This window comes from Pelodiscus sinensis, chromosome 3, assembly GCF_052426305.1.
Source record: "Pelodiscus sinensis isolate ZL-2025 chromosome 3, ASM5242630v1, whole genome shotgun sequence".
Lineage (NCBI taxonomy): Eukaryota > Metazoa > Chordata > Testudines > Trionychidae > Pelodiscus > Pelodiscus sinensis.
Window position 1 is genome coordinate 103,058,733 of NC_143054.1, and position 16,795 is coordinate 103,075,527.

Here is a 16,795-nt window from a genome sequence, read left to right on the forward strand (position 1 = left end):
ATGAAGACTATTCCAAGAATCAAAGAATTTACCAACATGTCAATTTAAGGTTCAAGTAGGATACCTACATTCAAACAATCCAAAGTGCTGAAGAAACACTGTCTCCACAACCTGAGGGAAGTTCCCTATGTTGATTGATTAAACTTTCCCATTTATTGACATTACAAAGGGTGGCTACTGGTGCACCTCTTGCAAAAAGGATTATAAAAGCAAATACTCACTGGTTCAGTTGGTAAAACTAGAGGAGCTTGGTTTGCCTGACAAATAAGCAAAGCCAGTGTTGACAAACTACATGAAAAGGCTAAACACTGAGCCTCTGGACTGAACTGACATGCAGAAAGTCAGAGGGCAGTGAGTGGAGCCCCACTTTGGGAAGGCACTCCTGGCTCTTCCCCTTCTGCCTGTGACTCCCCCCCCCCCCCTCAACCAGAAGCCCACATGCCCCCTTCAGCCAAAGAAGCCTGGACCAACTGAGGCCCTGAACATCCTGCTGTCTGTTCAGAGGAGGCCTGGGCCAGCCACAGCTGCACACTCCAAACTGTTCCAGAGAAAAGCATCTCTTCCAGAAGAAGCTTTTGCTATTCCCATGCTGTTCCTGGGGCAGCTGAGGAGGCAGAATGTGCTGCTCAGCTTCCTGGCCTCATTAGTAATCTCTCTGGAGGCAAGGGAGATTACTGATGAACTCAGGAAGCTGAATAGCATATACTACCTCCTCAGCAACCCTTGAAACTGCATGGGGCACAATAAAGCACAAACTTTACCTGACAAACCCTTCAAGCAGGGGTCCAGCAGCTGGCCTTTTATACCCATCTCCCCATGCAGAAAGCCTTATAAGCCAGTCACTGTAAATGCCAGTTTTAGAAGTACTTAAGGAGGCTGCTAAGAATGGTACAGACACAACACAGTTTATGTGAACAAATACAACTGTTGCATCATACTTTGTATTTAAGCAAGAGATACTACATGCTACAAACTGGAATCCAATGTTAAGTGCATTGCCACTTATTAAGCCCTGAAGCTGACAGGGTTCTGAACAAGTCTGGCAAGTACTCACTGCCTTTCTGCTAGAAACTCAACTGATTGGTTAGATGTCTGTGGTGCAACAGTGAAAAATTCTTTAATTGAGAAAGTTGAAAAAGTGAAGAACTGTCTACACGTTCAAAATAATTGTATATATGACTTATAAATGCACGCAGGCAAATGGATATCAGGCATTAAGTCATTGTGTACATTATCTTGATGTCAGTGGTAGGCCAGTAGATACATTTCTAGATGTTCAGGTTATAGAAGACACATTGACTGCATATGTGATAACCCACATCTTAGATTTAAATGCTTGTACAACAGATACCAGAAAGAGGGGTGCTTGTGCATTTGATGGAATTATAAACTTTTCTAGAAGATATGGTGGAATACAAGCTTTGCTCAGAGAAAAATGTAACGAGAATTATATCTCCTATACACACAGTGCAGAGGCCATCTTAACTTCAGTACTCAAAAAGATAATGAAGCAAATAATTAAGCAATCCATTTGCAAACATCTAGAAGATAATAAGGTGATAAAAAACAGCATTTATTTGCAAGAAACAAAGCATATCGAACCAACTTGATAGTTTTTCCTTGACAGAGTAACAAGCCTGGTAGATGGGAGAAGAGGTAGATTTGGTATATCATAACTTTAAAAAGGCTTTTGATATAGTCCACATCACCTGCTCATGATTAAGATAATACAGCCCAACGGGAGCTATTATGAGGGGGATGCATAATTTTTGGGAAAACATTTCCAGAGTGTAGTTATCAATGGTTCACAGTCAAGCTGAAAGGATATATCAACTGAAGTCTCAGGGGGACCTGTCCTGTATCTGCTTCAGATCAGTATCTTCATCAATGATAGATAGTGGCATTAAGAGTAAACTTAACTAAGTTTGTGGATTATTCCAACTTGGAGGGTATCCTTTAGAGGATAGGATTCAAAGTCAAAATGATAAGACACACTTAAGAAATGATCTGAAGGAAAAAGGATGAAATTTAATAAGCAATTTGGGCTGTGATGAGATCAGGGCAGAATAGAGAATTTGAATACAGTGTGGAATGTCAAACAATGAATGAATGAAGATTTGACTTCAACTTCTTGTTATAACACAGAGGTCAGATCAACCTCCTATTGATATTTCTTGGGATGAAAGAAGTAGGAATTCATTTCTTTCTACATTTATTGCATAACAGCTACATTTGAACGTTATTTTTCATCATTGAATTTCTGAAAGAAGATGCCTTCTGCCTTATTTGAATGAACTAATGACCAATCAGCCAAAGTACTCAAAGTACTGTACACGCAAGAAGCCACCAAAGATAAATACATTGCATTCAAGAAGTTCAACAACAGAAATGTGCAAAATTACAAGAAACCAAGATAAACTAGATATAATGCTTCAGAAAAGGCTTGAGTAGCCAACTTTAATTTGTGTGACGATTTCAAAACAATCTAATAAATCTAATAAAATGGTTGTGAAACATTATTTTTACTATTGTGCCATACAGCTCACCCTTACCCTCAAGCTATGTCTACACTGCACTGTTTTGCGCAAGAAATATGCAAATGAGGTGAAGCATGGAATATTGCCACACCTCATTTGCATAATTAATGAGTGGCTGCTTTTTGCACAAGAGGCTTTTACACAAAAAGGAGCTTACCTATTTATTATGTCTTTTACACTGCCAGAGTAATATAAAGAGCTCTTCTTGTAAATTAGAATCACATTCTTTGTATATACTAGTGTGAAGTGAACATAGTCATTGGAGCATAGGAGTGCAGAATTCTTATTTGGTAGCATTTTAAATCCAGTTTGCACTTGTTTTGTACAGGAATAAGTACTGTACAAGGGATAAGGCAGTCCAGAATCAGGCACTTGGGTGTAAAAGGAATGCAATGTTAGCCAATGGGACAATAATGGTTGTATATCAGGAAAACCAACTAATCTGTGAGTGTAGATAAAGTGATTTATTCATAGGTTTTTTCTTCTACATACCTCACTCCACTTCCTGAGGCTGTAAAATGAATTGTGCACACCCACTGTGCCACCATATTAAACACCCAACCTTATCTTACCAGAAAAAGATCTGGCATGAGATTTACTTGTCAAGCCATTAATGCATAAACTCTCCATGAAATTAACTCAGGAGGAAAACTCCAGCTGACTTTGGTATGGTCAGGACTGCACTCTCTGAACCCAAAAAGCAGTTAAATTTCTTCTGGCGCAAGGGCATCAAGAAACCCACTATTTAGTCTCAGGGATGAAGGAGAATTTGTTTTCCCCAAAGAGAAAGAGAGTTTAAGATAAAAGCAGGAAAGGAAGGAAGGGAAGGGAAGGGAAGGGAAGGGAAGGGAAGGGAAGGGAAGGGGAAAATAAATATGATTACCCTCCCCTCTTCTCTTCTTTCATTTATTCATTCTAATATTTTCCTACTTTAAATGAGGATTAACTCAGATTAAATGAGGGAAAGAAAGAGGAAACCAAGAAGGACATTATATAAAGTTCAGCCAATCCTATATATTTTATGTTTGTTTGTTCAATTTGCACTGACTACACTGTAAATCAGCAGGCAGGGGAAGTCCCATTGATATTATTCCTTTCTCCTTTTGCTTCTTTTTATCTATGTTCTCACAGAAAATGCAGCTGATATAGCCAATGCGCTTCTGAATCTCACTGGTGAAGGGCAGCAACTAACTGCAGACAAAGTCACTGATGTTGTCCAGAAACTTAAAAAAATTGTGAATGATGAAGAAATTGATGAGTCTTTGGGTTCTACTGTGGTGACAATATTTTCCAATATTTTAACGAGTTCAGACAGTGTGTTGGCAGCATCATCTTCTGAGTAAGTGTTTCTGACCTTGAGGGAAGAAGTTGAAAAAGTGTTTCACTGCCTGTTAATGAATAGGATCAGAAAAAACTCAGTCTTTCTATGTACCAATACACAAGCTACAGTAAGCTACTACAGACTTTTGATTAAATCCTTTGAAAGATTTTTTTTCAATTGAGGTATAGCAAGTCTCAAATTAATGGGCTTGACAAAACATTAACTATTTTCATATCAGAAATGAAACTGTAATATGAATGTAAATATTATTGGAATATTGTTATTGTGTTTAGAAATGTCAGAGAGACAGCTCCTTCGTCAGAGCAAATCAGCAAAGCTTCACAAGTTTCAATAGAGCTATCCTGATTTACTTTGGTTAAAGAGATCGGTCTATCAAACTCCTGTTGGAGTTACAAAAATTAGTTTCAGAAATGGACTCACAAGAGTCATTTTCTATCCTGATGCTGTAATACTGGTTTCATCATTATTTTTCTTTCTTGTCATTTCTTCTGTTTCATGTACACATGCATACACACATGTAGAATAATTGTCTTTGTTTTTAGAGCTTTAAAAACTATTGATACCTTAGCCTTAAAGATTCAATTTACTGGACCATCTATGAGCATCTCAACTCGGAACCTGGCACTTGGTGTTTCTTCTATGAATTCAACTTCATTTAATGGATCCTCCTTCAGAGTTGGTCCCCAGAACAATGCTTCAGACTTTCAGGTACAGAACAAACATTCTCTTTGTGAACCCAAAATGTGTTTGATGTTAAGAATGATTGCTTATTAGGTATCATTCAGGAGCATTGAACCCAGTTTCTTCCCCATTCTTTCAAATACATTAGTACTTCCATGGATAACAGTTACAATTTATATATGTTGTTGACATAATCCAAATTAGCTCAATTTTTTCATCTGCTTGGAAGAATGAGTAGGTAAAATATCCTCTGATGATCTTCTGTACTAGTCTTCTCCTGAATTAGATTTTAGCAGTGTGTTGTCCAAGTCACATTATTTATCAGCCCCATATGATTATCACTGCCTTTTACAAATAACTGACCATAGTTCTTGGATCAAGTGTTGCTTTACTGATTTAAAATCAGATGATGATATTGGTATCTCTGCCTACAAAAATAACAGTTCTGCTATGCACATGCATCTCCCATTGATTCTCACACAGTGTTTCTTAAACTTTTTAAGACCACAGAACATGAAACAATAATTTTTTTCTGAGGAAAACCAAGGATTTTTTGTTGCGCAAAAAAAAAAAAAAAAAAGTCGGGGGGGGGGGGCAGGAAGGGTTGGGGAGAAAGTAATTGAGCAAAAACAAAAAGGTCGTCTGCCCTTTTAAGGATAGCCATTTTGAATTCTCTTTTTCTCCGTTGGCACACCTCCGACTGCCTCCCAGCACACCGGAGGAAAGACACAGCTCTAGCAGGACTCCAGCTGGTAGAGTTCACCAACTCTTTAATTTTGCCCATAAGTTATTAAACATATTCTAAGGTATAAAAGGTTATCATCACCATTTTGCTTCAGCTAAGGAATAAAGAGGCATAGAAAGATTAGAGGCCAGATTTTTAATGTTATTTAGGTGCCAAAAAATGAAGATAGGCAATTAGTACGATTTTCTAAAGTCCTTATGCACGGCATTCCCATTAAATCCTGTCAGGCACCTGTCTGCTTCTTTAGGCACATAAATACATGTAAAAATCTGGCCCCACATGACTTGACTAATGCATAGGAAGTCTGTGGCAGAGCAGGGAATTGAACCAAAATTCTCTACCCATGAATCATCATTTTTCTCCCACTAGACCGTATGCTAAGCATACCTGTTTTGCAAGCCTGCAGTATAGATGAAGATAGGTGAGGTTAACATTAAAAAAAAGAGTAAAATCTTTCTATTATCAACAAATAATCAGACCTGAGAAATTATTTTCATAATTTAAACATAAATTTGTAATAACTGTTGAATGCAAATCATCTCTCTCTATATACAAAAAATTGTTTCCTGGGGATGACAGAGTGACTGCATCAACATGACTCTGTGTCCTGCAGGCTCTGCTGTCCCATGGCCTCCCTGCCCCAGACACTGTTCAGGGATGGCAAAGCTGCCTGGCAGACTAGCCTGGGTAGATTCCGCCTTCCAAAAGGCTGAGTGCAGAGTTGAGCAGGAAGAACGCTTCGGAGATGGAAACGGCCCGAACAGGGGGCCAAGCGGCTTTGCCTGTCCCCAAACAGTGTCCAGAGCAGGGAGCAAGTCTATCCAGGGCTTGGGCACTGCTCCAGATCAGCCTGCCACAGGAAATGGGGCTGCAGCAGCACCACTGCCATTGCCGGGTTAAGGCTCTGGGGCAGCTGGACCTGGAGATGTTGGGGGCCTTCCCATGGAAGCAGGTCCAAAGGAGAAGCGGCGTGGGGGCCTTGTGGCTAATGGGAAGCACTGGATGTGAACTGGGCCAGCCCTGGCAGCCCCCTGCTTGGGGGAAGCTACCTGTGGTGTGTGACCATGTGTGTGGTGTAGGCTGAGCTTTGGCTCACTGCCCAGAGAAGGGGGCTGTAAGACCGTGCTACTCCCAATCAGGGGCTCTGAGCTCCCCAGCCCAGGGAGCTGCTTCAGTTGGTGCAAGACCTGGGGCACGGCTCACTCACACCAGGAACAGAGGCAGCTCCACATCTCTGGCCGCCTGCCACCCTATCCTCCGCTGTGCCCCCAGTGGCCGCACCAGTGCCAAGCCTCCCTGGTGGTATCTGCCACTGGAATATGGCAATCCAGGCCTAGCAGCATGCAGAGCAACTGCCAACACTGACGAGTAGGGGCAGGCTAGCAGGAGAAGGCACCTGCCTCTGCATGGTGGGACCTGGAGACCCCCTTCACTGCAAGGCCTTCCAGCCCTCTTTCCAACCTACATGTGAGCCGCTCTCCTGCCCCCTCACAGACTCCTCCTTCTTAACTTGGCATCCCAAAGGAATCCCTGCTCTCTGTCCCTCCCTTCAGCCTCTTTCTCTGCCTCCTTTCCATTTCCTGTGCCCACAAACGTCCCCCTTTCCCACTTCACAGTACCCCAGCAATGCCACCTGTGCTGCCCTTTCTCTTCAGGAAGCTGCCAAAATCTTGCTGACACAGCACCCAGAGAATTTCCCCTCCCCACATCCCCCAGAAGTTCCTGTGTATGGTCTGCTGCCATTTCCTTGCTGGTTGCCTGTTTGTGGGAGGGGGCCGGGTGTGAGTAGGGAAGAAGGAGAGGGGATAAGGATATGTGAGGATGAGTGGTGCAAAAAGAAGGGATGCTGGGGGTGAGATATAGGAATGGAGGCGAGAGATGGGCAGTGTGGGGGTGCAGAGAGGGAGGGGTTAGGAAAGGATGGGGATGTAGGAATATGAAGGAAGGAGGTGGGAGTAGGGAAAGGCAGTTTGGGGTGGGGACAGAAAGGGTATGTCTACACTACAAAGTTAGTTCGAACTAACGGACGTTAGTTCGAACTAACTTTCATAGGCGCTACACTAGCGCTCCGTTAGTTCGAACTAGGTAATCCTCATTCCACGAAGATTAAGCCTAGTTCGAATTTACTGGTTCGGTTTCCCTGGTGGCCACTCTGGCCAACACCAGGGAAACTTGTCTGCCCTCTTCCCGGCCCCGGACCCCTTAAAGGGGCACGGGCTGGCTACGGTGCCCGTGCCAGGTGCAAGCCTGCCAGCACCCAGCCAGCAGACCCTGCACCTGGCACGGCTCGAGCCACCCACCCAATGCCCCCCAGCCCTCCCCCTCTTCCCGGGACCAGGCTGGCAGCTCCCGGGAGCTTGCCCGGAACCGCAAGAGGCGGGCACCCGCCTGGGCTAGTGCGGACATCGTGGACCTCGTCCACAACCTCCGGACTAGGCACAGGAAAGTGGCCGGCTAGGGCAGGAGAGCTGCCAGCCTGGCCACCCAGGAGCAGGTGTGCATGAAAATCAAGGTGGTCCACTGAGACCCCCGACCCTGAGCCCTGAGCTTACAATGGCTGTACTGGGTCAGACCAAAGGTCCATCTAGCCCAGTAGCCTGTCTGCCGACAGCGGCCAACCCTAGGGACCCTGGAGGGGATGGACCGAAGACAGTGACCAAGCCATTTGTCTCGTGCCATCCCTCTCCAGCCTTCCACAAACCTTGGGCAGGGACACCACTCCTACCCCCTGGCTAATAGCACTCCATGGACCCAACCTCCATAACTTGATCTCACGTCCCTTTAAACTCTGTTCTAGTTCTAGCCTTCACAGCCTCCTGCAGCAAGGAGTTCCACAGGTTGACTCTTTGCTTTGTCAAGAACAACTTTCTGTTACTAGTTTGAAGCCTGCTACCCATTCCTTTCCTTTGGTGTCCTCTAGTCCTTCTTTATGGGAACTAATGAAGAACTTTTCTGTATGCACCCTCTCCACCCAACTCCTGCTTTTAGAGACCTCTATCCTGTTCCCCCACCGTCTCCTCTTTTCTAAGCTGAAAAGTCCCAGTCTCTTTAGCCTCTCTTCATATGGGACCTGTTCCCAACCCCTGATCATTTTAGTTGCCCTCCCCTCTCCCACCCTCTCTCTTCCGCTCTCCCACCTCCTTTTCCCAGTCTCCCCCAGTTTTGTTCAATAAAGACAGATTCCATTTTTGAACACAATTGTCCTTTATTTTGTACATCAAGAAGAGGGGCTAGGGAAGGGTAAGTGGAAGGAGGTGAGGGAGGAATGGGGTACGCACCCCCGATGGGGAGGACTGGGCTGGCTCTGCGGGCTTCTGGGGGTGGAAGCTCTCCTGCAGCCCCCCAATTACTCCCTCTCCCCAGATGGCAGCCTGCTGCAAGTGCAGCTGGTCTGATGGCCGAGTGCTGTGATGTGCCCAGTGTGGGTACTCCAGGCAATCCAAGCCAGGACTGCTTTGCAAGCGGGGCACCCTGAGAACTGTCTGTCCGGGGTGGGGGTCAGGACCCTTTAAGCACAGCCCTCGGCTAGCCTGAGACAGCATCTCCATGCTCTAAGTCCTCCTCTGATGCCCTGCCGGCACTGCTTCCGGCCATCCTTAAGCCTGGTTCAGGGTCCACTTAATGTGGACGCGCTAGTTCGAATTAGCAAAACGCTAATTCGAACTAGTTTTTAGTTCTAGATGCGTTAGTTCGAATTAGCTTACTTCGAATTAACTAATTCAAACCAAGTTAGTTCGAATTAGTGCTGTAGTGTAGGGATTAGGGAAGACGGGTTGGGGTAGGGATTGAAGGAAGAGGATGAGGAGGGGGAGTTAGGGAGCATGGTGGGGGTAGAAATGGAAGACAGAGGTGTGGCTAGGGATGGAAGGAGGGTGGGATGGGCTGTGGGCCATGAACTTTTTTATTGGTGGGTGAAGCAGGAGCTGGAAGGGTACTGGCAGGGGGGACTGGCTGGTGATTGAAGGGCACGAGCGAGAGGGTTGGGCTGAGAATGTTCAGGTAGAGGTGCCCATCCAGGGGTGTGGTAGGTGGGAGTGCAGAAGGGTGCGAGTGACTTGGGGCCATGGAGAGCACAGCTGGGCTCAATGCAAGGTTATCAGGCTTTCTGGCCATAAAAGCGGCCAGCAACGGGGGGGGGGGGGGGGGAGAGGGAGCTGATGAGTGTAGTGAGCAGGGAGCCTAGCCCCCTATTTATAGTGTAATGGAATAATATTGATGTAATATGAGAAGGCCATACTGAGTCAGATCAAAGGTCTATCTAGCCTAGTATCCTGTCTGCCAACAGTGGCCAATGCCAGATGCTCCAATGGGACTGAACACAATAGGTAATCACCACGTGATCCCTCCACTGTTAGCCATTTCCAGACAAACAAAGGCTAGAGACACCATTCCTACCCATCCTGGCTAATAGCCATTGATGGACTTAACCTCCATGAATTTATCTAGCTCTGTTTTCAACCCTGTTAAAGTCCTAGTCTTCACAACATCCTCCAGACACACATGGAACCAAATTCTCTGCAGAATATGAACTTGCTATTCCTAATAAATAAAATCATTTTTATGAAGTACCATGCAAATGTATGACAATGTACATTAATAACAGTATCATAAAATATTATAGTCTTTTTAAATATTGTCCATTCTATCTTTTGGACCTAAAATTCAAAAGTTCAAATTCTCTATTGGTATAAGTAGGCCCAGTGACATTTACCTTAATGGAGTTTCATTCATTTTTATTCATGACATTTAACTCATATTTCTCCAAATCAAATTTAATAGAAATAGATGAGCAAGTTCTAAATTGCTAAATATTATAAAAAAGGAAAAACTATCATTCAGTTTTCACTTTGCATTTATGAGAAGAAAAGAAAATTCTACGATTAGATCTGGAATGTTCTTCATTTATAATAACAAATGTTATCTGTGGCATGAGGACATCCAGGAACATTAGCATTTTCTTACCCTGGAATAATGTATTACAGTACCGTTTAAATGATAAAATCCATAGTTTGTTAATTATGTTTCTATTGGAACATTGACTTTTGTTTTCAGGTTTTTACATTTCCAACAGCTTATTGAGACGGCTTAGCTCCTTCGCCATCAAAAATTTCAACAACTTTGATCACAATTTATATTTCCATGCTTATTAGGCAAGAAATTTTTTCACACCTGTGGAGGGAAATTCCTCTTCACAAAGTCAAGAACTTCTACCAAATACTGTGATGATCTTTAGGCAATCTTAAAAACCTCAATTGTGTTTTAGACATCTTCTAAATTTTATTTTTTTTCCTCTTACAGTGGATATCATGCAAATCTTTATAAAGTGAAACTATTCACTGCAGCTTACAAAGATTATCTTTCAGTCTAAGAGTTTTTACAGCTCTTGACAAATCTTTGACTGTTAGCATTCAGGAATTCAGTTTGTAAAATTATTTCTGTAATATATCCCTTCTTTTAGAGAAACCTCTTTCAGATCCTTCACTAAACCAAATAAGACATCTTGATCAAGAATTTTTACGAGATCTTACCAAATTATTTTTAGAGGACAACTTAAGAGTGAATTTTGCTCTGAGTTCTGTCTGTCAGGTATTATCCTGAACAGGTAGTGATTTTTACAAATGTGTTTGTTCTTTATTGCTTAATAAACAGTTTGTGTAGCACTGTAGCCTATGTCTTGGTTGCTGTTGCTATTTGCGCCATCTGACTGGTTCACCGAAGCTTCCCCTTTAACAATCCCGTTTTATCTATAAACACTCAAATCACTTGTGGGAAAAATAAGTGCTTTCCAAAATGGTTGTAGAATCTGTAAATCAATTCACACATTTCTTTGCTGTATTATTTCTAATGCCCATGAGCTTTTTTTTTTCAATAAATAGTCACTCTTTGAATTTTTATAGTAAGCCTATGATGATGTCTTATTCACAATAGTATTTATGAACATAATTTTTTCCATTGGTCAGTTCTGTTTTCTGATTTAGTGTTATCAGACACAATGAAGAATTACTGGTTCCAAAATCTCTTGTCTCAAAGTTCTAGATATACTAAAAGAACATTCCTAAGGAAATAATATAGAGATTTAACCAATGATACTATAAATGTGTTTGTTTACAAAAGTTCCTTCATCAAGGTCAAGTCTTCTAGCCATTTGGAGTCAAATATCAACAGTGGTGCTTTTCACTTTTTTTCCAGGCCTGTTAATGGCACTGTTGCCCATTAACATAAATTCATAATTAATGCAATATTATATATTTATATATATATGAATTATAATGCAATATTATATTCATAGGTCCTCCTACAGTATTTCATCGCTGATGTTCCCATGTCTACTTTTCTGTTAATTTCAGTACTTCTGCCACTGTAGGTACATAAAAGAGAGGAGTCTCTGGGTCTAGACTACGTGCCTCTGTCGGCAGAGGCATGTAAAATAGGCTACCCGACATAGTCAGTGAAGTGGGGATTTAAATATCCCCCACTTCATTAAAATAAAACTGGCTGCCGCGCTGTGCTGGCTCAGCTGATTGTCGGCACAGCGCAGCAGTCAAGACACAGATCAGTCGACCAGGGAAGCCTTTGTCAAACCGATCCCTTATGCCTCGGTTTACAGGATCGGTCGACAAAGGCTTTCCTTGTCGACCGATCTGCGTCTTTACTGCCGTGCTTTGCCAACAATCAGCTGAGCCAGCACAGCGCAGTGGCCATTTTTATTTTAATGAAGCGGGGGATATTTTAAATCCCCGCTTCATTGACTATGTCGGGTAGCCTATTTTACATGCCTCTGCCAACAGAGGCATATAGTCTAGACATAGCCCCTGAGATACATGAATATCAAAATGGAGCTGATTGCATGGACAGATTGAATGATTGACAGAGTTGGCTTCTAGCTATTTGTTACATTCCTGTGCAGTCATCCTTCTGACTTCAGGGTCTTTCTTATTTTTGCTATATCAAGTTGATGACCCTAAATGTAATAAAAAGTATTTTTTCTTCCCCAGATTGTTTCATACGGAAACTGGACATACTGATAAGCTATAATAGTGTTCAAAAGGGAGAGAATTAAATCTTTTCTAAACAACAAAAAACAACATTAATCTAGCACTATTGTTACTATGCATCAGTTAGTATAAACAGAATTCCAGAAGGAAACAGGTCATCTACTCACCAATTTTGAATATGAGTTATGTACAAGCTGCTAAAGTGGAAATATTGTTGATCGCACTAGGAAATGACACATTTAAATAAGGTCATCTAAAAATCCACCTTCCAGGAATTTACATAAAAAAGTCAGCATGAGACAATGTTTAAAAAAAAAATCTGCAGAAAAGAGGTCATTAGTGTGCTTTTATTTCAATGTTGTTTACAACTTAAAGTGGCTTAAAATGACTAGCCTGTACCCCCCTTAAGCAAGTGAAATACAGCCAGGGCTATCTAGTCTGTGCCTTGGTAAAGTTTGCCACAGAATCAGGCCTTTAACACAGAATTGTGCTCCAGGTGAAATCTTTCATTTTAAGAATAAAAATATTTCTAGTCCTTAGAAATTTCTAGCCTTTAGAAGAAAACCATTAAGGCTTTGTTTATGTTGGGAATATTTTTTCCAGGAAAGGGGAAAGTGCTTGCAGCACTGTAAGTGCTAATGTGGATAGCACCAGCATTAGTTTTCATGATTCAGTAGTCAACAGGCCTGAGGTCTACCCATTCTGGTGCTCACATTGACTCTGGCTCCAGTGCAGCTGCACTGCTGCTAGAAAGTAGGACATTTTCCAGGAAGACAAATTCAAAATGTGAACTATGTGTAAATGGGAGCAGTGTTGTGTCCCTGAAACAATGGCCCAACTCTGCAACAATAGCCAAGGAGCAGGCCCACCTTGCAGAGATATGAAGGGTACAACTTTCACAGGACCCAACAATTCAAAAGAACTCAGAGCTCCAGGCTGCCACCACAGATTCTGCAGAACCTGGGGGTGGCCAGCACCCCAGGCCCTTTACATCACCCATGTAACTCCACACAGAGTGCACTGGGTGGCTCTAAGGGCCAGGGGAGGGTGGTGCAACATGGCCTGAGGCCCTGCCCTTTGTGGAAGCCTGGAGCCACCCCTCATCTTGTCCAAAGGACTGGCAATTCTCCAAGGAATACAAACATTCCTCATGAAAGGAGATTTCGGAGTTGGTCAGTGTGATTCCTTATGGCTGGGTTGTGCTCCTAGACATGTTAGAGTAGCATGAAGGGTACTGTAAATTATCTTCACTGCCATGAACCCCAAGGTGTCAGTGTATCACCTGGATATTATTTTTGCCTCTTTGGGTGGCAAGGAGTGCCTTTTTGTTCTGTGTTTGTACCAATGCCTCACACAACAAAGCTCATGCTAACAATAATACAGACAATATGACTCAAGCCTGTACAATGAAGATGTCAGACATACCAGACCATCATTTTGGATGGTATCAATCCTCCGCTAGCTCCAGGCAATATTTATACTCATGGTTATTGTAGTGTTATGTTCAGATCATATAGGATAATGTTGCTAGGAATGTGCCCAGATCCAGTGGACCTTTGATGATCTCATTTTTGGTCTCACCTGTTCTTTCCTCTTTTTATATAACAGATAGATTTTGACAAGAATCAGGCAAATGCCCTGGCTTCTGTTGTTTTGCCTTCAAGTTTACTGAAGAATTTAAGCCAGGATGAAGTTGAAGCTGTATCTAGGGCTCAGTTTACATTCTTCAACAAAAATGGACTTTTCCAGGCAAGTACAAATACATTTTAACCAGTTTCATGTGGACTGAAGCAAGTGAGCCAGCCAAAGTATAACCACTTTTGCAATATCTAATGAGTTATAGAAATGATGGTAGTAGTACAGGTAGGCATTGGGAATATGTATATTAATAATGACTAGATTACTACAGTATTTAGATTATATGCTGTGTCAAAGATTTTACTGCAATTCAAAGGACAGTTTCCATCTGTATCACACAAAGTGGCCAGAGGCATAAATTGGCAAAGCTCTACAGTGATCAGTGGAACCATGCTGTTTTACATCAGCGTCGAATTGAGCCTAAAATTGTTTCTGCTAAGAAAACAATCACCCAGGGTGAAATTTGCCCTTTTGCAGAAGATCAGCACAAGGCTTATGAACCAGTCAAGTCCCATTTACATCTTTGTTCTGGTACTCTGCACAGGGTTAATTTCACTGAGATTGTGTTAATGGTTCTGTTGATCATCACAGATACGCATTCTCAATCCACAATCAATGTGTTTACATCTTATAGGCAGGTTTTCTGAGAGGAAATGGTTACTCAGTAAGGCTAGTTAATTTTTTTTCTTTATTAAATCTGATCACATGATAATCAATTTCCAGGCCCTCATGCATTAATGAATTAGGAAAATCTTCACAATTGAAGAAATCACTCTCCATTCCAAAGATACTATATTCATTCAGAAGAAAACTTTTTTTTCATAATGAACAGTAGTACTTTTTGGCTTGAATTCATTTTCCCATTAGTATTTCAAATGACCTTTGGCTCTTGTGCATCCGCAGAACTCTGTGGTATTGTGTTGTGTGCACATTATCATTTATATTGGCACTGTATTGAGATACTTGAGATAATCTAAGCTATCAAAATATACATGACCCTCAATTGCCTTCTGAAATATACCCTTAAGTATCTGCAGCTGTTTTAAACAGCATTCATTTTTAAAATTCATTTTTATTGAAAACCAGGATGATTCCAGTGAGTCAATAAAGCAAAAGCATAGAACAGTAGGTTTTGCCATAATGGCACAAAATCTATATAATGATAAAGCATTCTACCTTAATAAATAGCACTAAGCTTGGTCTTCAAAAGCTTCATCATGATTAGTCATATTTTATATTAAGGGGCAAAGTTCAAATGATTGCTATTTACCATTGATGACACTCTCTCAAAAGACAAATGACAGCCCTGACGCCAGATTAGTACATAGTTCATTTGTCTGAGTTCTTTACCTATATGCTTGAGTAGTACTAGAATGTGTTAGTCAGTAACAAAGATGTACTTGATAGGAAGACAATAAAAACTTGAAGCTGCATAAATACTGCTAGCAATTTTTTTCAGGAACAGTTTACTCTTCCTTTTCAAATAATTAATTTAGGCACCCTAACTGTGCAAGGTCAGATGTGTGAGAAAGTGAACATGTGCAAAAAATGTATTTTCCATTTGCGCATGTAACATAAACCATCATTTTTGACCAATCACAAGTAGCCAAGGTTTCAATCTTAATAGCAGCTCTGACCTCTTCATCCATGCAGAGCTCCTTGCACTGAGAACTCTTGACAAGCCATCCAGAAATGTTAAAAACATTGTTAAAAACCTATATCAAATATTTTGAGTCATAAAAGTCCTTGAAGAAATCAAAATGTGCTCACAGACATTCCTGACTACAAGAAACAAAATTCCCTAGATCAGTGGTTTTCAACTGCAGGTCCACGGACCGGAGCCAACCTGCGAACTGCTGGCTGCCGGGCTGCGGCACGCTGCTAGGCCATGCCCATGCCTTGGTGATTGGCTTGGCGGGAATCTAAGTTCCCTGTAAGCTGTACTTCTGCAGCTGCTTATTGAGCCCAGCCCAGAGGTTTAGGGCACTCCCTCAGCAGCAGAAGCTCCCTGCTCTGGACAACAAGTACGCTGGTAGGGAAGGGGACAGAAGGAGGACGGGAGTAAGTACATGGCTGGGATGGGAGGGGAGTTTGGCGCATACAGTAAGAATGGGAGAAGAGAGGTTTGATTACAGTGATCTGATTATAGCAGCTAGGTTTGCCTGAAGCTTCTTGTGGGGAAACCCAACATGCTTCTCTAGCTTCCTGGTCTGGGAGAGAGGCAGCAAATTACATGGGGTAGGTGTCTGAGCAGTGAGGTGGGGACAGGGGAGAGTTTGGGGTGTCTTGTTTCCCTCTGGGCTGCAGGCAGCAAGAGTCAAACCCTGTCTGTCTCAGTGTGGCAGCCCTTGCCGGGCTGCAGACACAGGTTTCTCTCCAGAGCTGGGCTCAGGGGGAGCAGATTCTATGGGGGTAAAGAGGAGGAGGGTGGGTGTTGGCATCTATGCAGTGAGGTGGGGACACAGGGGCATTTATTTTGGGTGTCTTAACATGCCCCCATCTTGCAGGCTGCAAGAGTCAAACCCTATCTGTCTCAGCACAGCAGCACTGGTTGGGCTGCAGACATTGGACTCTCTCCTGGGCTAGGGCAGGCTGTATGGGGTGCAATGTTCACTCTAAGCTGCTTGGCAGCACGGCTTCACAGGTGATTAATCAGCCCCACCCAGTTAGAGGCCCAGGACTCCCTCCATGGAGCTCACTGACTGAGTGAGGCTGATTAATCACCTGTGAAACTGTGCTGCAGGGAAGCTTAGAGGGAATACTGATGGGGTGGTGCCAAAATTTCAGGTGGGTTAAAAGCTTTTAGGCAGCTTTTGAATACTGGAACAAATGGCCAAGCTAATAATATTTGTATGAT

At 42.6% G+C, this 16,795-nt stretch overlaps 1 protein-coding gene across 8 annotated transcripts in view; it reads left to right on the plus strand.

Annotated features, from left to right (window-relative positions):
* Positions 1-16,795, plus strand: part of ADGRG6 (adhesion G protein-coupled receptor G6) — a 164,767-nt gene that overhangs the window by 106,020 nt on the left and 41,952 nt on the right. For all 8 annotated transcript variants that reach the window (XM_075924316.2, XM_075924318.2, XM_075924317.2 and 5 more), the window contains 3 exons: positions 3,669-3,876; positions 4,422-4,587; positions 13,909-14,049. In XM_075924316.2, the coding sequence (XP_075780431.1) occupies positions 3,669-3,876; positions 4,422-4,587; positions 13,909-14,049 (515 nt within the window). The remainder of the gene's footprint in view (positions 1-3,668; positions 3,877-4,421; positions 4,588-13,908; positions 14,050-16,795) is intronic.